A 19660-nucleotide genomic window follows, 5' to 3' on the forward strand; every position below is an offset into this window, starting at 1 on the left:
TGTTTTTTTACCTCTAGTATCTGGTTAACTTCCATTCTGTCTTGCCTCATCAGGGAGACTTCTCTGACTGAACCCAATACAACCTGTCTCAGGTTAGGTTTCCCTGGTAGGTATTTTTATAGCAACATGTTTTCTGCCTATAATAACACTCATCACATTATTATTGTGAGTATCCTTTTAATTGTTTTCCCCACTGTATGTTCCATGAAGGGAAGGACCATCTGTATATCCCTAGCACTTAGAGCAGTGTCTGGCATATAGCAAACACTCAATAAATACTTGCTGAATAGATGAATTAGGTCTGGTATATGCTTGGCGCTTGTCATGTTAACTCAATTAATTCTCAGATCAATGAACTGAAAAAGCCATGAGAATTCTAATTGTATAGATGAGCTCACTCAGGCTCAGACAAGTTAAATAACTTGCCCAAGGTTATTAATCTAATAAGCAGTAAAGAATGACCTGTTTCCAAGGCCTAAGCCCTTATACTATATCCAGTTTCTCACTTGTTTTTTAAATTGCCACATTACCAAGTGTACTGTAATATGAAGCATCCATTGCTCTAGGAGTTAAACATTAGTTGTTACAAATTTGAGAATAATATGAATGTAGCACAAATGTTTTGCCATTTTAAAGTTAAAAAAATAGTTTAAGAAATAACTTCCAATCTTTGTTTCTTGGATAAGAAGAAAGGATGAATTCATTCCTCAAAAAATTTGAGAGATTGAAGTGGATAAAAATAAGGCAACTTGAAATTTGGATTAAAAATAATGTAAAAAATTTGAAGATGGATAGTTCAAGGCAAGTGGAAAAGATGTTTAAATTTTGAGGCTTTACTTTAAAACGTAAAATTTTAAACATATTTTATGATTGAGGAAAAATAAGAAGTAATGAACTTGTCAAATGTATGACAGGTAAAAGTTTTCATGGCACTGAAGGTAATCGACAAATTATGGGTGAATATATATAACCTTTGTTAATATCTGCCAACTGTACACTATCACCTTGGTTCTTATACCTTAATCCTCACAACAACCCTGTGAGGTAGGCTTTAATTCAGGTTATTACAAAAGAAATAAAAATCAGCATTAGAGTTAAGTGTTTTGATCAAGAACTGACAGTTTACTATGATGATGCCAATGAATTCTAGTTCAAAGATCACACCTGGTTTTCTTTTAAGTTTTACTCTATTTTATTTCTAGTTTTATTTTAAAAATGTCTAATTCATAGTAGCTTCACTACATCTATTTAAGCAGCTTTTAAAAATATGTCTGTGGCATTTTTTTCTAATTATGATTGATAATGCCAGTAACCCTAAGTATTACAATGACAGTATCAAAACCTACTACATAGTCTAGAATATAGAAATGCTACCTATCAACTAAAAAGGCAATCCCATTCTAACATTATAGATGAATGGATGGCTAATGGTAAGCTTATTGATGTTCTCATAATTAAACATTTATTGATTCCTGCATGTTTGATGCTTTGTCTCTCTCTGAACAACCAGCATATATAATGTACACTTCAGGACAGTTAAGCAAATCATTTTGCAACTCCTTGAGTTTGACAGATGTGCAAATGACTTTCATTATCAAAACAGCCAACAGCATAAACTTCTGCAGGTGGATATATGGGTGGGCTATAAAGAGGAAAAGTGCTCCATCATTGTATGAAATGGTACATTTAATTACCTTTGGCTTCATCAAACATGATTTAACAAGGATATTATAATTCATCAAAATAAGCTAGGAGTACTGCTAGTTTACACCTGCTTATTTTAGCAGATTTTAAGAAACCAAATGTTTATAATATTTAAAATGTTGGCACAATTCCGTTATATTCATTGAGACTCTTACCAAAATTTTTAGTAAAGCTAGCTTAAATTTACCTAGTGAAATAATATTGTGGGATATATGTCCCAAAAGTACTTAATCACCATCCTTAAGTCTCAAAATTTTGTGGATCAAATACTGATCAAGCAAAGACCAAGAAAACTTTGTTGTATCATTCCTTTGGACTGGATGAATACCCTGGAATTTAAGGTAATAAACTGAAAATGATTAGTGAAATAGAGTGGACAATACTCGCCTTCGTCATCCAAAGTAGCATTTCATACCTAAGCATAGGAATAGCTAAAACTTTGGAGGACAAAAGGAGATATGTGACACCTAGGTGTGTTTTGTGTAGGTTGACAGGTTTTCTTTTTCTTTTTTTGGTCTTGGTTTTACAAAATCATTTTCCTATTTAAGTCATAATAAACAAACTCAAAATTTCTTCTCTAAAAAGAATTTTTTATTTCTTTGTCACTGCAACATTATGCTTTTAGCAGCCCAAAAGGTGTTCTGAAGTTATAACCCATCCTGGATTCCTGGAAATGTGGAGAGAGATGTTATCACAGTAAGACCTGACCTGATTCACATTCTGTGAAGCTATTTTGAATGTTCTTCTATGAATACATCACTTGGCTCATTTTGTCAAACATAAGTGTTATGTAAAGATAGGTATTAGTGAATTACAAACCCTATCTCTACTTTACCAGATAGTGAGACATCACATTGATAAGGTACAGGTTTGACTTAAGTAAATAAATGATGCTTTAGGCTGTAGACTATGGCTACTTATGGAAAATTGTAAATAAAAATTAAAAGTAGCTGAACATACAGAAATACAATATCCCTTTTTAAAAAGATTAACAAAATAGGTTAATAGGTAAACTTTATAGTTTTAGAGTCCAGGAAAACATATTTTTTGAAATGTCACCAAAATTGCAAACATTCTGTTTTTTGGTTTGGGTTTTATTTATTTATTTTTTTGAAAAGGGATACTGCATCTTTAACACATGTAAAGTCATATATCACCCATTTTCTACTTACAGGTAGTAGGAGTAAGAATAGTAGCTCCTCCTGGCAAGCAAATCACAGACAGTGGAAAAAGAGAAGCAATGGTGAATGAAAAGCGTGACTCTGTCACATTCAATAAAGCAGAAAAATGTGCGTTAAAAAATAAAATAAAATAAAATAAAATTCATGTTTTTTTGGTTTGTATTTCAATTTGCTCATGCATTGGTTAGATATCTTTTGCCATGCAATTAAACAGATACGCAATAGAAAATAAAATATAAAATACATAATTTGGAAAAAATAACATGCTGACTTTTTTATAGCCAAAAAAATTGAAAAATTAAATGGATTGTGTATTTTCAACATGCACTTAAGCGTAATATCATCCATTACCATCTAAATGTCATGACAGATGGAACAGCTGTGTATAGAACTTCTACACTAAATTGGCTATTTTTTTTTAGATACAAAACATAAAGATCTATTAGGTTAATACAGAATATATGCAGAATGACACCTAAATTTCTATAAATAAGTCATTATATCTTATTAATACACAGGTACATACATATATTATGTGAATATACATATGCACCATACACTATATACGCACAAAGATATTTCTACAGTGGATGTATGTGACCATGATATCACACACAAACATTTACTGTACTGAAGCATAATTTCAAATTTATGTTTGGAATTATTAATGTACTCATGCTGCGAATTTAAAATAATACATAACCAATGAAAAAATGGCATACATTTGGAAATAATTCAACAGTGATTAAATTAAAATGACAGTGCGTTTTGAAAGATGCAATATCCCTTTTCTTAGCCTAAAAACTTACTTTATATACACCCTTAGCTGTAGAATTTTACTAAATGAAATTCCAAACCATTTCTTTATACAACAACCAAAAATACACAGATTTTTTTTTTTCAACATGAGAAATATACCTACAAATACTATTCCCAGTGAGGGATAAAGTCTTGAGAAACTTAACAATTTCCCACAAAAATAAAGATCCTAAGGGGCTAAAATAATTTGCTTTTCCATTATTTTTATTATAAATTTGTGTTTTAGTATATAATGTAGGGAAACTACATTATATACTAAAATTGTTAACTTTGATACTAACCAATACTGTTATGTATCTATGCTTTTGTGTATGTATAATAAACATATTTTCGATTGTCATACACAATATATGTGTGACACACTACATACAACTAAAAGTCATTACAAAGTTTCTTAGGTAAGTAAGGGATTCTTAGTTATATTACACACTAGAAGGTAATATATCTAAACATGTAACTTCATCTATCTATAAAATTGCAACTTCTCTAGTCCTAGAGGTAGTGATGAGGAAGAGAAACAAAAGCCCTAGCATACTTTCTAGTAGAAGACAATCAATTAAAGCATAATCATGAAAACTCAAACATTAAACATTTTAATAGAAAGGCTCATTTATCCAACCATTTAAAATATGAACTAGAAAAAGAATGTGATGCATTAGGCAATTTTAGAGAGCTGTCAGAGCATTTTACCCACACAAAAAAAATCATGCTTAGAGATTGTTTTGGTGTACTTTAGAAAATTTATGTTTCAATTTTTGGGTTATTTTTAAAACAGACGGCCACAGATAAGAAAGGCTACAATAATAAGTGTTTTCAAATAATTAACCAATAAAATCAGTAAGTTTAACCCAATTCTAACTGAGTGAAGACATAACCAGAGGCCATTTTTATGTTTTCATATCCAATCTGAAGTGGCTGAGATAATTTTAACTCTAAAGCAAAGTTTAATTAACTCTCTAAACTGTTTAGTTTAACTCTCCAAATATAAATTTAAACTAAATAGAAACATAAGATCTGAAAGTTATATTCAAAGATTTTATTGATCTTGATTGGCAAATTTGTGTTAGTAAAATACTTAAATCTTCCTGTCTCAAATATGATGTATTTTCCAACCACAGAGGTAGACAACAGCAAAAAGAGAAAGCACTATTGGGGAAAGCACGTATGTAGCTAATTTAACACAAAACACTACAATGCATACCTAATGTTTCTAATGCAGATGTGTCTTCTCCAACATATATATCTCCAGGGGATAATTGTAAAGAGGCAATACATTAAAATAAACTCTCATGGAATCATTAAACATGTAGTATGAGTCTTATCTATATTATTAATGATTTATTTTGAGTACAAAATAACAATCAAAATAGTACATTATATGATTTAATATAATGTAAGCAACATCTTTTATTATATTCAATATAATTAATGAATGACAAACACTTCTATACACCAAGGTATTTTAGGACTATACTCTGTAAAGATTTGTTTTTAAATCCTTCCAAATTTTAATATTATTTAAAACATACAATTGGAAAGATTGGAGAGTTGTATTAATTTCTAAAACAATGCCTTATAGATAATGACACTTTATGGAATAGGAAAAAGTTCAAGTTATAAAAACTGTATTCTTTGAAATGTTTTCTGGTAGAAGTATACCTTAATCTCCCAAATAGAATTCAATTTAAATTCCTGTAGGTCTTAAAATCTTCATATAATTCCAGAAGATGGCGATATTGGTTGATATAGTATAAAAGACTAATGCTCAATTAAAAAAAATTGACTCTTCATATTAAAGTGCTGAAATATTTAGTCAGTGAATATTAATATACAATTTTGTAAAATAATGCCCATATTCTTCTTATCTTATTTGTAGCCAACATTTAGAAAAACAGAGTAAGAGTACAAAATAATTCATAGACCATAACCCAAATATCATAATAAACTCTTATTTTGCCATTCGCAATACATAATGCTTCAAAACATAAAATATGTTAATAACTCAAGTGTTTGAGGAATTTAAATTCATACACTAATTTCAAGGTTAAACTGACAAAAAGTATATTTTATATCCAAAATTAAACTGCAAATAACCAATAAGAATTTATTTACAAAGCATAAGAAACAGACCCAGATGCTGGCAACATTGTTAAAATTCAATTCTTGTTGTGTGTTCTAATTTAAAAGCACTCAGGGAAACAATAAAGTGCTTCAAAACTAGTGACAGTGACATATGGTAAGTGGGTGGGACAGAACAAAATCAGGTCTTACCTCTTTTTTACAATTAATACGACAACTAGAAGCAGAAGGACGAACACCAAAATCCCAGCACTAATTCCTGCTATTTTCACCACTCTGTCTGTCTGCTTGGCTGGGTCTGGAATCACTTCTGGTTCTTCTGTTGCTGCTGCTAAATGAATCAAAAATATAAGTTACTGAAAGCAGCTAATTATCACAGAAAGGAAAATTATTCCCAGCTAAAGCTTACCACAAAAAGACAACTTATTTTATTTGAATAAAGATAATCTGAAAATATAAATACAGTAGCATGCTAAACTCGAGCATGAGAGACTTATGGTAAAGAGAAACTTTTGAAGGGAGATTTTGTTAACATAAAAAAATAAAAACTTAGAAATAACTATCAAAGGGAACAGTTTTTCTCCAAGTATCCTTAAAAGTAAGAACACAGGAGTTTTAGCAAATAGTACAGTGGAAAGAGACAGGGTCAAATTTAGAGATTCATTCTTTTATCACTTCATTCAATAATCACTTCTCCACTAAAATGCAAGGTGTCGTGCTTGGGCCTTTAAAGCAGTGTCAACGGCATTTGTCTTGGACACAAAGGGTTAGGTTAAATAAATGCCTAGTCTAAGTGCCGGAGGTGTGAGTTTATGATGTGGTAAAAAAGATTTGAAATAAACAGTTTGGAGGAAGACAAGAATAAGCAAAGGAAAACAGATTCATTAAGTAATATTTCACATTCTCTTAACAAATAAAAGCCAGGTATTAAACTTGGGAAACAGAACTCTGAGAAGATGAATTTTTTTTTTTAATTCTTTATAATCGCCTCACTTTCTTTCTTTCTCAAAGCCACCACCATCCTCCACATACATACACAATTAATATTATAAATCCTACTCAATTTACAATCTCCAGTAACCCTTGGAAGACATCTTCCTTTACCTCATTTGCCTTGAAAACTGGCAAGGAAAGCATTATTATCTACATTTTACAGATTAAAAAACCTGAGGCTTAGAGATATAGGACAGATTAGAAATTGCTCAAGAACAGAGACAAAAATCTAACATATCTTCTATCTTCTAAAGCAGCATTTCTCAGTGTTTCCAGACCCATGGCCCCTCTTGCTAATAATCTGTGTGACGGAGGACAGGTGATTCTTAGAATTAGGCACATTTGGGAAACTCTTAAAGCAGCCATCAGTGTCAAGAGATGATGGCTGAATGAACAAACAAAAGGATCCCTAAATCCAACCTCAGACCTTCCCAATGGATAATTTGATAATTCCCCTTTAAAATTACCCATTTTTCTACATTCCAATCCTTTCTTCTTTAGCTTCTCTCTCTTGGCTTCTTTACCCCCAAACCTCTGCTTTCACCTCCAGTTCTGCACATTTAAATGTCCACTTCAGTTTTCCAACCAGCCACAGTTTCCTCCCAAAGGGGATGGACACAAGGTCGTTAACTTTTAATTTTTCCAAGTAGGAAATTAAAAAGAACTAATATATCTAATATCAGTGTCATTTCATAAAATGGTGCTTTAAAGGTAAACCAGTAGGAAACATAGTTTGAAGAAAAGTGTTAGAGAGAACACAGTTAACTTTGGAAAATAATTCACTATAACTGTCTTAATGTATCTATTTCAATTGGATAGGATAAAATCCCCATGGACCAGTATTTGGTTCCCATTATTCTCAAGAAAGAAAAACAAGCCTTCAGTTTATTTCTTCTGGTAAGCAAGGGAGTTTTCCTTTCTGACTTGACACTTTCCATTATATCCAGGCTTCAGGGAATTTCCAATCTCAAACAGAGGTAGTTCAATGCTTACCACATTTCAAACTACATATTATGTTTCAATTCATCAAAACATGCATTAAATATAATGGAGATCTCTTCTTTCCCAAGAGCAACTTTAGAAATACATATGTATATCAGTGTGTGTGTATGTATAAATGTATGTGTGTATTTATGTATGTATACATATATATTCAATAAAAACAGGGGCAGTATATTTCAAAGTTGGATATAAAGCTAAAAAGAATATATTTATTGTTTGTAATTCTCAAATTGGATTGGTTTGACACAGTTACTGCTTGAAATAGGGAGACAATGTTTGATGTAGAAATCTCTAGAAAAAACTTCAGGGCATGCAACGAATCATTATTCACTATTTAAAGCTTAGGATCATAAGTTTCTGTGCTACACGTGGCTTTCAAAGGGTAATGATAATGATCCATTTGTGATTTTCTGACTTAACTCACAGAATTAAACTTTCTGAAAGTCTTTGTAAGATTATTTCTTGTTCAGTGAGGTAAATATATATATATGTATATTTTTTTTGCAGTACGCGGGCCTCTCACTGCTGTGGTCTTTCCCGTTGCGGAGCACAGGCTCCGGACGCGCATGCTCAGCAGCCATGGCTCACGGGCCCATCCGCTCCGCGGCATGTGGAATCTTCCTGGACTGGCACGAACCCGTGTCCCCTGCATCGGCAGGCGGACTCTCAACCACTGTGCCACCAGGGAAGCCCAGTAAATATATTTTTAATATAACATTTTAATTCAATTAAACACATGCTATTATGGAATAACTTTACAAAGATATTATGCTGTAAGTAGTGTATGTTATATTTCATAAGAATCTTCAGAACTGCTAAGCTCCACCAGAAGCAGACAACCCTCACAATATACACAGGTGCAAAATGGACTATCATCACGAAATACGAACATCCAGCCTTAATACTGTGATTAATTATTATATAACAAAAGTGACATGTAGGTGATGGCTAAACAATTTCAAATACAGAAGATGAAGAATTTTTTAAAAGTCTCATTACTTAAATATAGATTTGCTTATAAATTAATCTAAACATATTTCCAGAAAAGAAAAGCCAAATCTAAAAGTAAATTTCTGACCAAGGATACTGATAACCTTGCAGGTGTATTCAGGGTGCAAAGTACTGAAACATTTATAATCTATTATGTAAAACAGTGTTACTACTTTAAAGTCATAGAATATATGTACTTGTAAAACAATGGACTTCAATTAATATTTACCAAGTGGTTAAGAAAGAAAAAAACACCAAGTTCATTCATTTGAGTTGGGTAAGACTGCTTGTTTGTCATGAGTACAACTCTGGTGCAAAAGAGTTGTTCGTCAATGCTTCAAATCATTATAAATCTTGAGCATTGAAGGCTAATCAAATTCTCCAGGAACATGTGATTTGGTGGTTGTTTTCCCCTGATTGTGAATCCTCCTCAAAGTCTTTAGCTATGACTTATTATTACTATTACTAACAGCATTCTTATTAAATGTCTGTATAAATTTATTACATTAGATACCTTAATCACATGTATTTCTCCCACTTCTTGCCCTGCTAAACCAAGGAACATAAATATCCTATTAAAAATCATTCAACCTTAGAAGATTCATTAATGGAAACACAAGCAGTAGCCCCTAAGTGAGCATTTTCTATTTTCTTCAAAGAGAGCAAAAAGCTATTATAGTGACTGCACCCCTGAGCCCCGTTTATAATTTATGCACGTACACAAAGGCAATGTGGAGCACCTTTTTCAGAAATGCTTTCCTTTGCCATAAATCTTTACCTTTTTTATCTGCCAAAGAATATTCAAAGAGTTCCCAGTGTTCTGAAGCCTAGAGCAGCATAATTTTTTGGACAGTGGGAAAAAAACTAAGGCAGTATTTTATTTTTATGGAGCAAATTTATGAGATGCATTTTTTTGGCAAAAATAGTTAAAGCAACTTTATAAATTGTGTCCTTGCTCCCACTACTTAAAAAGAATTTACCTAAAACGTTTAGGTAAAAAATATACAAATACCTAAAAATACATAAATTTAATTAAAAATTAAAATTACATAATAGCTGCAATCATACAAATGCAATCCATCTTCATGATGGATATTAGAGATAGAAGCCTCTAAGTACAATATATTAGGTGATCTCACAGCGGCTTTAGAGACACCACTGTCCTGCAAATTCTACATATTCTCCAGGTATTTCACTAATGCTTTCTTTCCTCTTCAGTTATAATTCTGAAAAATTGTTCACACTCACTTTCCAATCATTACTTAAAATCCTAGAATCAGGCTTATGTCTCCCAATGCCACCACCCCACCATCACCACCATCTCTAATGACTTACTGGTTACTGAGTTCAATGTACAAATTTTCTTATTTTATGCAACCTCTTGATAGCATCTGACATTGCTATCCACTCTCTCTTTGAAACACTCCTTTCCTAGGGCTTCCATTACTTGGCCATCTCCCAGTTTTCCTATGACTTTAGCTTTTCCTTTCCAGATCTCCTTTGTGAGTGAGTCCCTCCCTTGTTTCCCTTAAAACTGGGTGCTGCTTTGAGTTCCTCAGCGAAAACTTGAACCTCTTGACACAGTTTTCCATACTTTCTGGCTTGATAATTTCATCCACTTCTGTCAGTTCAGTTGCCATCCATGCTCGTCACTCTCAAATCAATACACAGTAGTCCCCCCTTAACCAGTTTCACCTTCCATAGTTCCAGTTGCCTGTGGTAAACTGTGGTCCAAAAATATTAAATGGAAAATTCCAGAAATAAACACTTCATAAGTTTTAACTTGCATACTGTTCTGAGTAGCATGATGAAATCTTGCACCATCCCAATCCTTCCCACCCAGGATCCCCAACCATCACGTCATCTGCTCCTGACATCCAACCATCAACTTCGTCATGGCTCCATGATTCAGGATCACCTGAAGCAGATGATCCTACTTCTAATACATCGTTAGAAGGTCAATAGTAGTAGCCTAACACTAGGACACAATGCTTATGTCATTTACCTCACTTCATCTCATCAGGTAGGCATTTTATCATCTCACATCACTGCAAGAAGAAGGGTACATACAATAAGATATTTTGAGAGAGAGAGAGAAAGAGATACCGTATTCACATATCTCTAACTAAGGCCTCCAACCTGAACTGCTGACCCATATAGTCATCTGATTCTTGTTATATGTCTGCACCTCAATGTAGGAAAGTCACCTTCAACACACTATATCCAAATTTGAACTCATAATCTTACCCTCAAACCGGTTCTTCCCCTAGTGTGTCACCTTTCAGAAAATGACACAACTTTCTACAGTGTTCAAAGCCAGAAACCTGAGCATCATTCTTGAATCCTCCTCTCCTTATCTCTAGGATTAACATATAATTTATCATCCAAACTGGAATGCTTTTGAAAGTAAAGGGGGATACTCTTAATAATTATGACAGGACAAAAGGCAAAAACTAGAATTGTCCTGGGTAAACTGGCATGTATGATCACTTGACTTTTTTTTCCTCATACAATTAGTTGCAAAGTACTACTACTTCCTAAATATCTCCTGTCTCTACTTTTTCCATCCCCACTGCTACTGCCTTAACTCCGGTAAACATCATCCTTCACCCAAATTACAGCTGCCACCGGTCTTAGCTCCCTGACTGCATTCTCTAAGCCTAATCCACATCAAAACCAACATTGCAGCACATAGCCTTTCTAAGACTGTACCATGTCACTCCACTAATTAGAACCTTCCAACGGCTTCCCACAGCTGTTAAAATAAAGTTCATTAAAGCAGGGGCCATGTTTATTTTGCTTACCATTGTATTTCCAGTAGGACCTGGAAAGGAGCAACAGTACAAAGTATTGGTTGCATAAATGGAAGAATAAAACTAAACCTGCCTATGGTTGATTGTAATGGCATAAAGAAAATCAGTTGTCTTTTAAAAAAACACAAGGATATATTTGACCAGACATATATCTTGTTTTTCTGGGTGTTGGCATAAGACGAACTTGGTACATACATTTCTAAATTGTCTCTAGAAATTTCGACCCCTTCTGCTAGCCATTCCTTCACAAGGCTAACCTTTTCTACCGTCTGCCACATCTACCACCAAACCCAAGTGCAGGGAAATTCCAGCATCATGCGAAGTACAGGAGATTTGATATCAGCAAGACTCTATTTTAATTCTTAGTTCTTTCTCTTACTTGCTGTGTGGCAATAGCAAGTTAGCATCTCTTAGAGTTAATATCTCATCAAAAAGTAAAAATAATAACAGTGCCTATGTTATATAGCTTTTAGAAATAGTACGTGACATAATGACGGGAAATATTTTTTATAAACTGAAACACTTGTAGTGGAAAGCAGAAGTAGATGCTGCTGCCCTGGGTAGAGATGGCCTAGATGTTAGCCCTTTGGGCCTATCATATAAAAATTAAAAATTACGAATAGGGGAACTGACATTACTGAAAAAGTTTTAAAAAAATCTTAGCAGTCTATTGTATAAATATATAATGATGAGTTTTGTAAAGTGCATGTTATTAATTAAACAGTCTGCCACAGTGGATGTCTAAGCCTTAAGGGCATCTTGAAACATGCATTATTTAACTCAGTGATTCTTTGAAGTCACTTGCTTCATCATGTCATATGATCTTATGAAACTTGTCTTAGATTATTGAATAAAACACAGGGTCTGTCAGAGTTTTATATTGGTGAAAAGGGAAAACAGCTATATGTCACACATTTTCTTTAAATAATTAACTAGAATATAATTTTTGTTCTTAATAAAGATATGGGTATTATCTGAAAATTTCTGATGTGGAAAATAACAGTGCAGAAGTCTATGGAGGCTTTAAACAACTATGAAATTAAAGTATAGATTAATATTACAAATATTTAAACTTAATTTCACACTGCTTAAGGCAACTTTTTGTAGTCTTAGATTCTCTGAATTTGTTTTTAAAACCATAGTTCAAAATGTTATATAAAATCCTGAAGAAATAATAGAAATACTTTTTGAAAAAGCAAAAGAAATAGGTATCACATTTCAGGAATGTACTTAAAAGTCAAAAACCATGTAAAATATTACTTTTTATTTCACAGTAATTTAACGAAGGGCAAATATTTAATTTTACATATGGATTCTCCATTAAGCTTCCCATTTCAATTTATTTAATTGGGTAAAGCAGAGACTTACTGTGTTCTCTTACTTCTGAAACACAGTGGAGTCTGTCTACCAAGTTACCTCTGAAATCTGTCCTTAATTCTCCATTCCATCTTCTCACTGCCTCAGATCAAGACCCAGTCATCCTGCTTTTTCACTAAGCCTTTCTGCTTCCCATGTAGGCCTCCTCAGATTTATCCTCTATATTGCCACCAAAATGAGTTTTCTAAGACGCAAATGTGATTAAATGACTCCTTTAACTGCTTTCCATTCAAGAGGAATGGCAAATGTTCTTGGTATGGCATATAAGGCCTTTCAATATGAGGCTCTAATCAACCTTTTCAATCTCATCTACTGACAATTACTTTAGGGCAGGGGCCCCCAACCCACCCGGGCCGCCCAGCAGGAGGTGATCTGTGGGCGAGGGAGTGAAGCTTCAACTGCTGCTCCCCTTTGCTTGCATTACCTCTTAAACCAACCCCTCACCCCACCCCGTCCATGGAAAAATTGTATTCCACGAAACCAGTCCCTGGTGCCACAAAGGTTGGGGACCACTGCTTTAGGGTATCTTACAACCTGAATCAGTTAAAAGCATCAGCCATTCCCCAAATTCTGAAATACTCCTCGATCTATTCCAGGGTTTGGCAAACTGTGCTCCCTTGGATTGCATCCAGCAGATTTTGACTGCAACTATTATTATGATTGCAAACATTCCACCTTACAAGATAATGCCAAATGGTTACTGATTTAACATACCCACAGCAGTGTATGTAAACTCTGTTTAAATTACATCTTAAAACTTTGTATTATCAGACTTTTGTAATTTTTGCCAATTTAGTGCTAGAAAATGATATCTAATATGCATTTGATTACTAAAATCATCTTTGAGATACTTGTTTGAAATATTTATACGTACTTCTTTTCTGAAATGCTTGGTGTACAACTTTAACCCATTTTTTCCATTTGGGTTTCATCTTTTTCTTATCTGTTTATAGTAATACTTTATGTGTGAACACTAATCCTTTGTCAGTTATAAGTGTTGCAAATACCTTCTAGTGGGTGACATTTCTTTCACTTTAAATATAGTATCTTGATGAATAGCAGTCCTTAATTTTAGTGAAGTCAAATATATTAATCATTTATCTGAATTCATAAAAACAATCTCTTCTTTTTTCTCTAAAAGTTTTAAAACTGGCTCTATCTGGAATTGCTCTCTGAGTATAATATACAGTAGGAAGGTATTTCAGGCCCCTCCACCTGACATAAATATCCAGTTATCTGTGGACAAGTTTTCAATTGATCCAATGATCTACAAAACCACTTCTGTCCTATATCCAAATTATATAAACGGAGGAATTCAGTTTCCAGATTTTCCATTATTTCCCAAGAGGCAATATTCTGTACTGACATAACACTGTTTTAAGTACTATAGCTCCATAGTATGTTATAATATATGATGGGCATGTTTCCATGCCTAGTCCTTTTCCTCTGAAGTATCTTGACTGGTCTTTATGTTTTGCTATGGGTAACTTCTTCAGATTAAAGTCCAGCTGATAAATGATCCCTTCACTTCTGTTAAAGCTGCTGTCAAAGTAGTCCAGCCACAGCAAAAGGCTTATTTTTCAATTCGAACAATTGTGCTTCTCTTCCTAAAAGTTCCATTTGGTTCTTTGCAACTGGTTCTTTGTTTAGTAACTCTTGATAGTATCTTGCTAATCTTTATGATTTGCACTTTTGTTTCTTTAAATATTTTGTACACAGCCTTTAGCTCTTTTGTATTTTGTACTTGACAATCCTAATCCCTGCAGTCCTCTGGGAATTAAGATCTGTTTTTTCTGCTACATCCCTCACAGTGAATTACTTTCATGAATGCTTGGGGACCTTTGGTTGTGAGTTAACTGCTTTATGTTAGTCTGTGAGAATCCTGCAGACCTAAATTGATCATGCTTTCATCTAAAAAAGAGAACTTGCATCAGCTTCTGCCAGTAACCATGAGGTGACATAGGGCTCGGACCATCTCTGCACCCCTCAAAAGTACCAGCTCTATATTTTTGTTATGACAAAACAATTGATCTGGGTTTCAGTCCCCGCTCTGCCACTCACTAGCTGGGTAATCTTGAGTAAGTTATTTAACCACGGCATTCCTAAGTTTTCTTATCAGTAAAATAGAAATGATAAAAATACCTAGGTTCTAGGTCGATGGAAAGATGACATGTGCTAAAATACATAAAGTCCTTAGGACAATACTTGGTACATAAGGTCTCAGTAAGTGTAATAATTAAATAAAACATAATTAAATTCGGATGAAACTCTTTTACCAAATCTAGATTTTTGAACGATAGCTAATACGTGTTCAAATAAACAGCATCAAATGGAGAGAAGTCTAATTTCTAAAAATACAGAGTTATTAACATTACTCTTTATCACATCCCATATTTGTCGAATACCTCAGGGGTACAAAAGACTGTATTAGGCTAAAAACCAGAAAGATGAACAAATGCTCTTCCTTTAGAGAGTATATAATCTAGAAGCAAAATGTAAGTACTTAAATAATTGTACTTATTAGCAGAATATGCCAAGTACTAAAAAGAGGAACAACTAGGGGTCCTGAATAGGGGCATAGAACTGTATCTGGTTTGCTGACATCCTAAAACATTTCTTAGAATTATTCAACATCAAAGTCCAACTCTGATTTTTAGATAAGGAAAAAACTCAGAAGAGGTGAATGGCTTTTTCATGGTCACAGTATTAGTTATTGACACAATTAAAAATACAGTTCATGCTTCCTGACTCCTATTTAGCACTTTCACTTGGGAGAAATGTGATTAGCCACCTATTTTAGGAATATTTTTTGCCACTACGAACTCAAAGACAGAGCGAGAGAGTGAGAGAAAGAGATCAGAGAGGTATCAACTTCAATCACTACCTAAACGTAAGAAAGGAGTAAAGTTGGAGAGATAAAAGTACAAATAAATTGGCAGTCAAACCAAATCCTTTCTAGAAAAAATCAGTCATGAGTAGATAGATGGATGAATGGAATCTTAAATCCATGAAGAAGGCATGGTTTTCCTTCCTTTCATTAATAAATGAATTAACTGTCGTCCCTGGCATGTACCTGGCACAGTTCTAAGCTCTGAAGATTCACCACTGAACAAGACAGAGAATATCTCTGCTCTCATGCAATTTACATCCCTGTGCTGTGAAGCAGATGAGACGCAAGTAAATAAGCATCATCTGATAGTGAGAAGTTCTACACTGAGAATTAAAATAGGGGATGAGGCATAAGACCATGGTGACCTCTTTAGATTCAAAGGTGAGGAACGATCTCTCTGAACAAAACCTGGAGGTAGATAGTGTGGCTTTTTACTGACAAAAGGAAGAGTGTACCATATCAGTAGCAAAATGTTTTGAATACCTTTTCTCTGTACTAGGTATTAAAGGGGGTTCAGAGATTATAGAGCTGTCTACCTGATTTAAAAAAAATGTTATTTTTTTAAACCTCAAGTAATACAGGTGATCAACGAATAACAGTAGAGTGAATTAAAATTAACTTGGGGAAGTAAAAAAATAAGAAGACCAATAATATAATGCTATGACCCTGGGGAATAATGAGCTGGCCAACATTTATGCCAAAGGTACAGGAAGTGGAAAGGAAAGTGTAAATGATAAGGAACTACACTTTCCACATACTAATTATTATGTGTAGGACATCCAAGTAGTAGTGGCCTATTAAGAATAAAGTAGATTGAGCTGAAGATTACTGAGAAATAAATCGAAACAAACAACGCTGGATCACATATACACACACAGTGTTTATAAAAGTAGGCTACAGAACAACTAAACCTGAACCTTAAAGTGAAATGTTTATAAAGTGATAAGGTAGATATCTGGTGTTGTTGGGGGAAGAAAGCTTCATGATAATGCCAGTGATATTTTTTTCTCCTATAAACTACAAGATCAGGAAAGTCTCTTCTTCAGGGAAAAATGTGGAATATTAAAATCCAGGCACTGCATTTAATTAAAAGGCAAATGCACTTGACATTTTTGTTGGCACAGAACTCAGAATGCCAGATCTGGGCCAGTCATCCCAATATGTCATTTAGAGCACAAACAGGAAACACACACATGCACGTGCACGTACACACACACACACACACACACACACACACACACACACACACTTGAATGTAATATAATTTGAAATAATAGAGAAAGAAACAGAGACCAAAGAAAACCTTTATTAGTGCTCAAATGTGGATGTGATAAGGATGTGATGTAATCTAAAATAAATATGACCTACCTTTAACCTATTTCCATTTTCATTATTTGTAAAATGGGGTTAAGATTAGCTGCTTTGGGGCTGCTTTTAGTTATGAATCCCACTTTCATTTTCAGCAGGTCATTTTCCACCAAGCCTTGGAAAATTCATTAATCTGGCGTATCTCAGGAGAGCATGCAACATGGTTTAAATCATATTAATAGAGGTTGCAGTGCAATTTTCACAGGTGTTTATTTACTAAATTATAGCCTGCCTTAATATTGTACAGAGGAGCCAGATTAAAAAGTGATTTTATTTGAGTTCCAGCTTTTCTAAGATAATTTAGTATAAAGTCTAAATTATTAATATATGTTTTAGAACTTGAGATTGGTTTTAATCCTAAAATATCTTTTGGCTGTGAGTGAACAGTTAGGAGCCACATTTTTAAATGGTTCTTGATGGTCTAAAGTTATCTAAGCCCTGGCTATATTTCACAATTTCTACTTCTCAAAATATCTAGCAAACACTTAAATCCAAGATACTTTAATCAATTACATTTTGTACACTTCTAGATAATAAGCCTTATTTTTACACTCAAAGCCCTCCCCTTGTCTAAACAGGACCCCTTCAATAGAAAATTTCTATCTCCTCAATGAAGGCTTCCTCTGTTCTTCAATCTCACCCTCTTCTGAATTCCTATGCCCTTATAGATTCTGTTTCTTACCTGTACTGTAAATCACAGCCTAATAGAGGTAGGGTGGAGTTTTGGGAGGAGCAAGGTTAACATTCACTGATTATTTGAACTCGGAGGAAATTAGACATCTTCTTTGAATATCAGTTTCTTTTATGAAATGGGGCAATAATACTCTTTCATACATATTCTAAGGAATAAATGAGATAATCTTAAAGAAAATTCATCAAGGTTTGTTTCCTATGTGTGTTTTCCATATCTTTTCTTCTTTGAGGGCATACACCAGCATCTCTCTCTCTCTCTAGCAAATAGTAGGGATTCAGGAAATACTTGATCTCCAAATCCCTCACATGAGTTAGAGATTTAACCACCAATAATCTGCACGACACTGTTTGGGAGACAGAGTTTTACAGTGTAAATGCAAATAGGCTACCTAAGCTTTTTGCCTATTATTTTAAAAGATATGTATTTGGTATAAATTCATTCTCAGAAGAAGAATGCCCATCAGTGGTGGCTTCAGCTCTCCCATACCCTGAGAAATATCCTCTTCTCCTTTATCCTTGCTTTATACTCCACTGTGACTAATTTTTAAACCACGGTGGGTTTTTTGTTTTGTTTGTTTTGTCTTTTTGCCTGTTTGCCATCCCAACTGTTGGTCTCTTACTCTTCTTCCCTTAAGAGCTAATTCTCAGAGCCCTCAAACAAGTGGCCTCATTTTTCTTTGACCTTTAGTATATCTGCTTTTTCAATTACCTCCAAGCTCACTGAATCCACTGCTCACATACTTCTTCCACTTTCTGTTTTGAATTCCTTAAAGCTGGTTTCTAAGCACCTCACTCCAAAGGAGTCCTGCTACTGTCAAGGACTCCTAGCTTATGGGGAAAAAGAAAAATGTCATTTATTCTGAAGAGATCTCTGAGGCACTGTCCCCCAGTATGACCAGATCCCACAGCTGGGTTCCCGGTCCTCAGTACTCGCTGGCAGATCTGCTCTTCTTGGACAATGCTGAACCACAATTCTTCCATTAACCTCAATGTGAACTTGCTCTTTTTCATGGGCTTCTCTGAGCCTTAGATTTTATAAGCATATTTCTTTTCCAGTCCCCCCAACCTAATACGTTTTTATATTTTGGGGATATAGAAAGCCAAACGTTTCAAAGGAAAATTGTGCTCTTCTACAAAGTTTATACACACTTGGTAGATGATGTGATAGATCCCGTCTAACCTTAAGTACTGGAGATCACTGCGTAAACCAACATGCTCTGACACAGAGATAAGACACTTGCTTCATACAATCCCATCCTCAATACACTGTTCTTCTTTAAGAATACTGAACTTCTCTTACCTGTAGTGAACTCAATAGTGGGATCAACAGAAGCCAGGAAAAGGGCAACAGAGGTAAAGCAAAGATTAAAATCTGAACAATGAAGTATAACTTGAGGAACTGTGATCATTAAAGATAGTCAATAAATTATTAATAATAACATCATGTGCATACTAACAATTATTCCAAGATTCTTAACTGAAGATTGATTTCTAATTGCCTTGACAAAGAACAAGGTGAAATTACAAGCAAAAAAATCAGGTAAAATCATAGGCTCTACTCTGTTTTTCTTATTGGTTTTTGCAGCATAATAATTCCTTCAATTTTGCAAGAATAAAGATTAGTGTCTGTTTTAACTGTTTCATTTCCTTCTTTCAACTTCTTTTCCTTTCATTTCCTCTAGATAACGTTCACTCAGTTTGCTCCACATCTCTTTTCCATATCATATTAGATCTGTGAGATTTCTCCAAAA

The 19660-nt window shown here is 34.0% G+C and overlaps 1 protein-coding gene across 2 annotated transcripts in view; it reads right to left on the reverse strand.

Annotated features, from left to right (window-relative positions):
* The window catches only part of PTPRK (protein tyrosine phosphatase receptor type K), a 569144-nt gene that overhangs the window by 36651 nt on the left and 512833 nt on the right, over nucleotides 1-19660 (reverse strand). For both annotated transcript variants that reach the window (XM_082669093.1, XM_082669092.1), the window contains exon 14: nucleotides 5976-6114. In XM_082669093.1, coding sequence (XP_082525219.1) covers nucleotides 5976-6114 — 139 coding nt within the window. The remainder of the gene's footprint in view (nucleotides 1-5975; nucleotides 6115-19660) is intronic.

This window comes from Grampus griseus, assembly GCF_964374135.1.
Source record: "Grampus griseus genome assembly, chromosome: 13".
Lineage (NCBI taxonomy): Eukaryota > Metazoa > Chordata > Mammalia > Artiodactyla > Delphinidae > Grampus > Grampus griseus.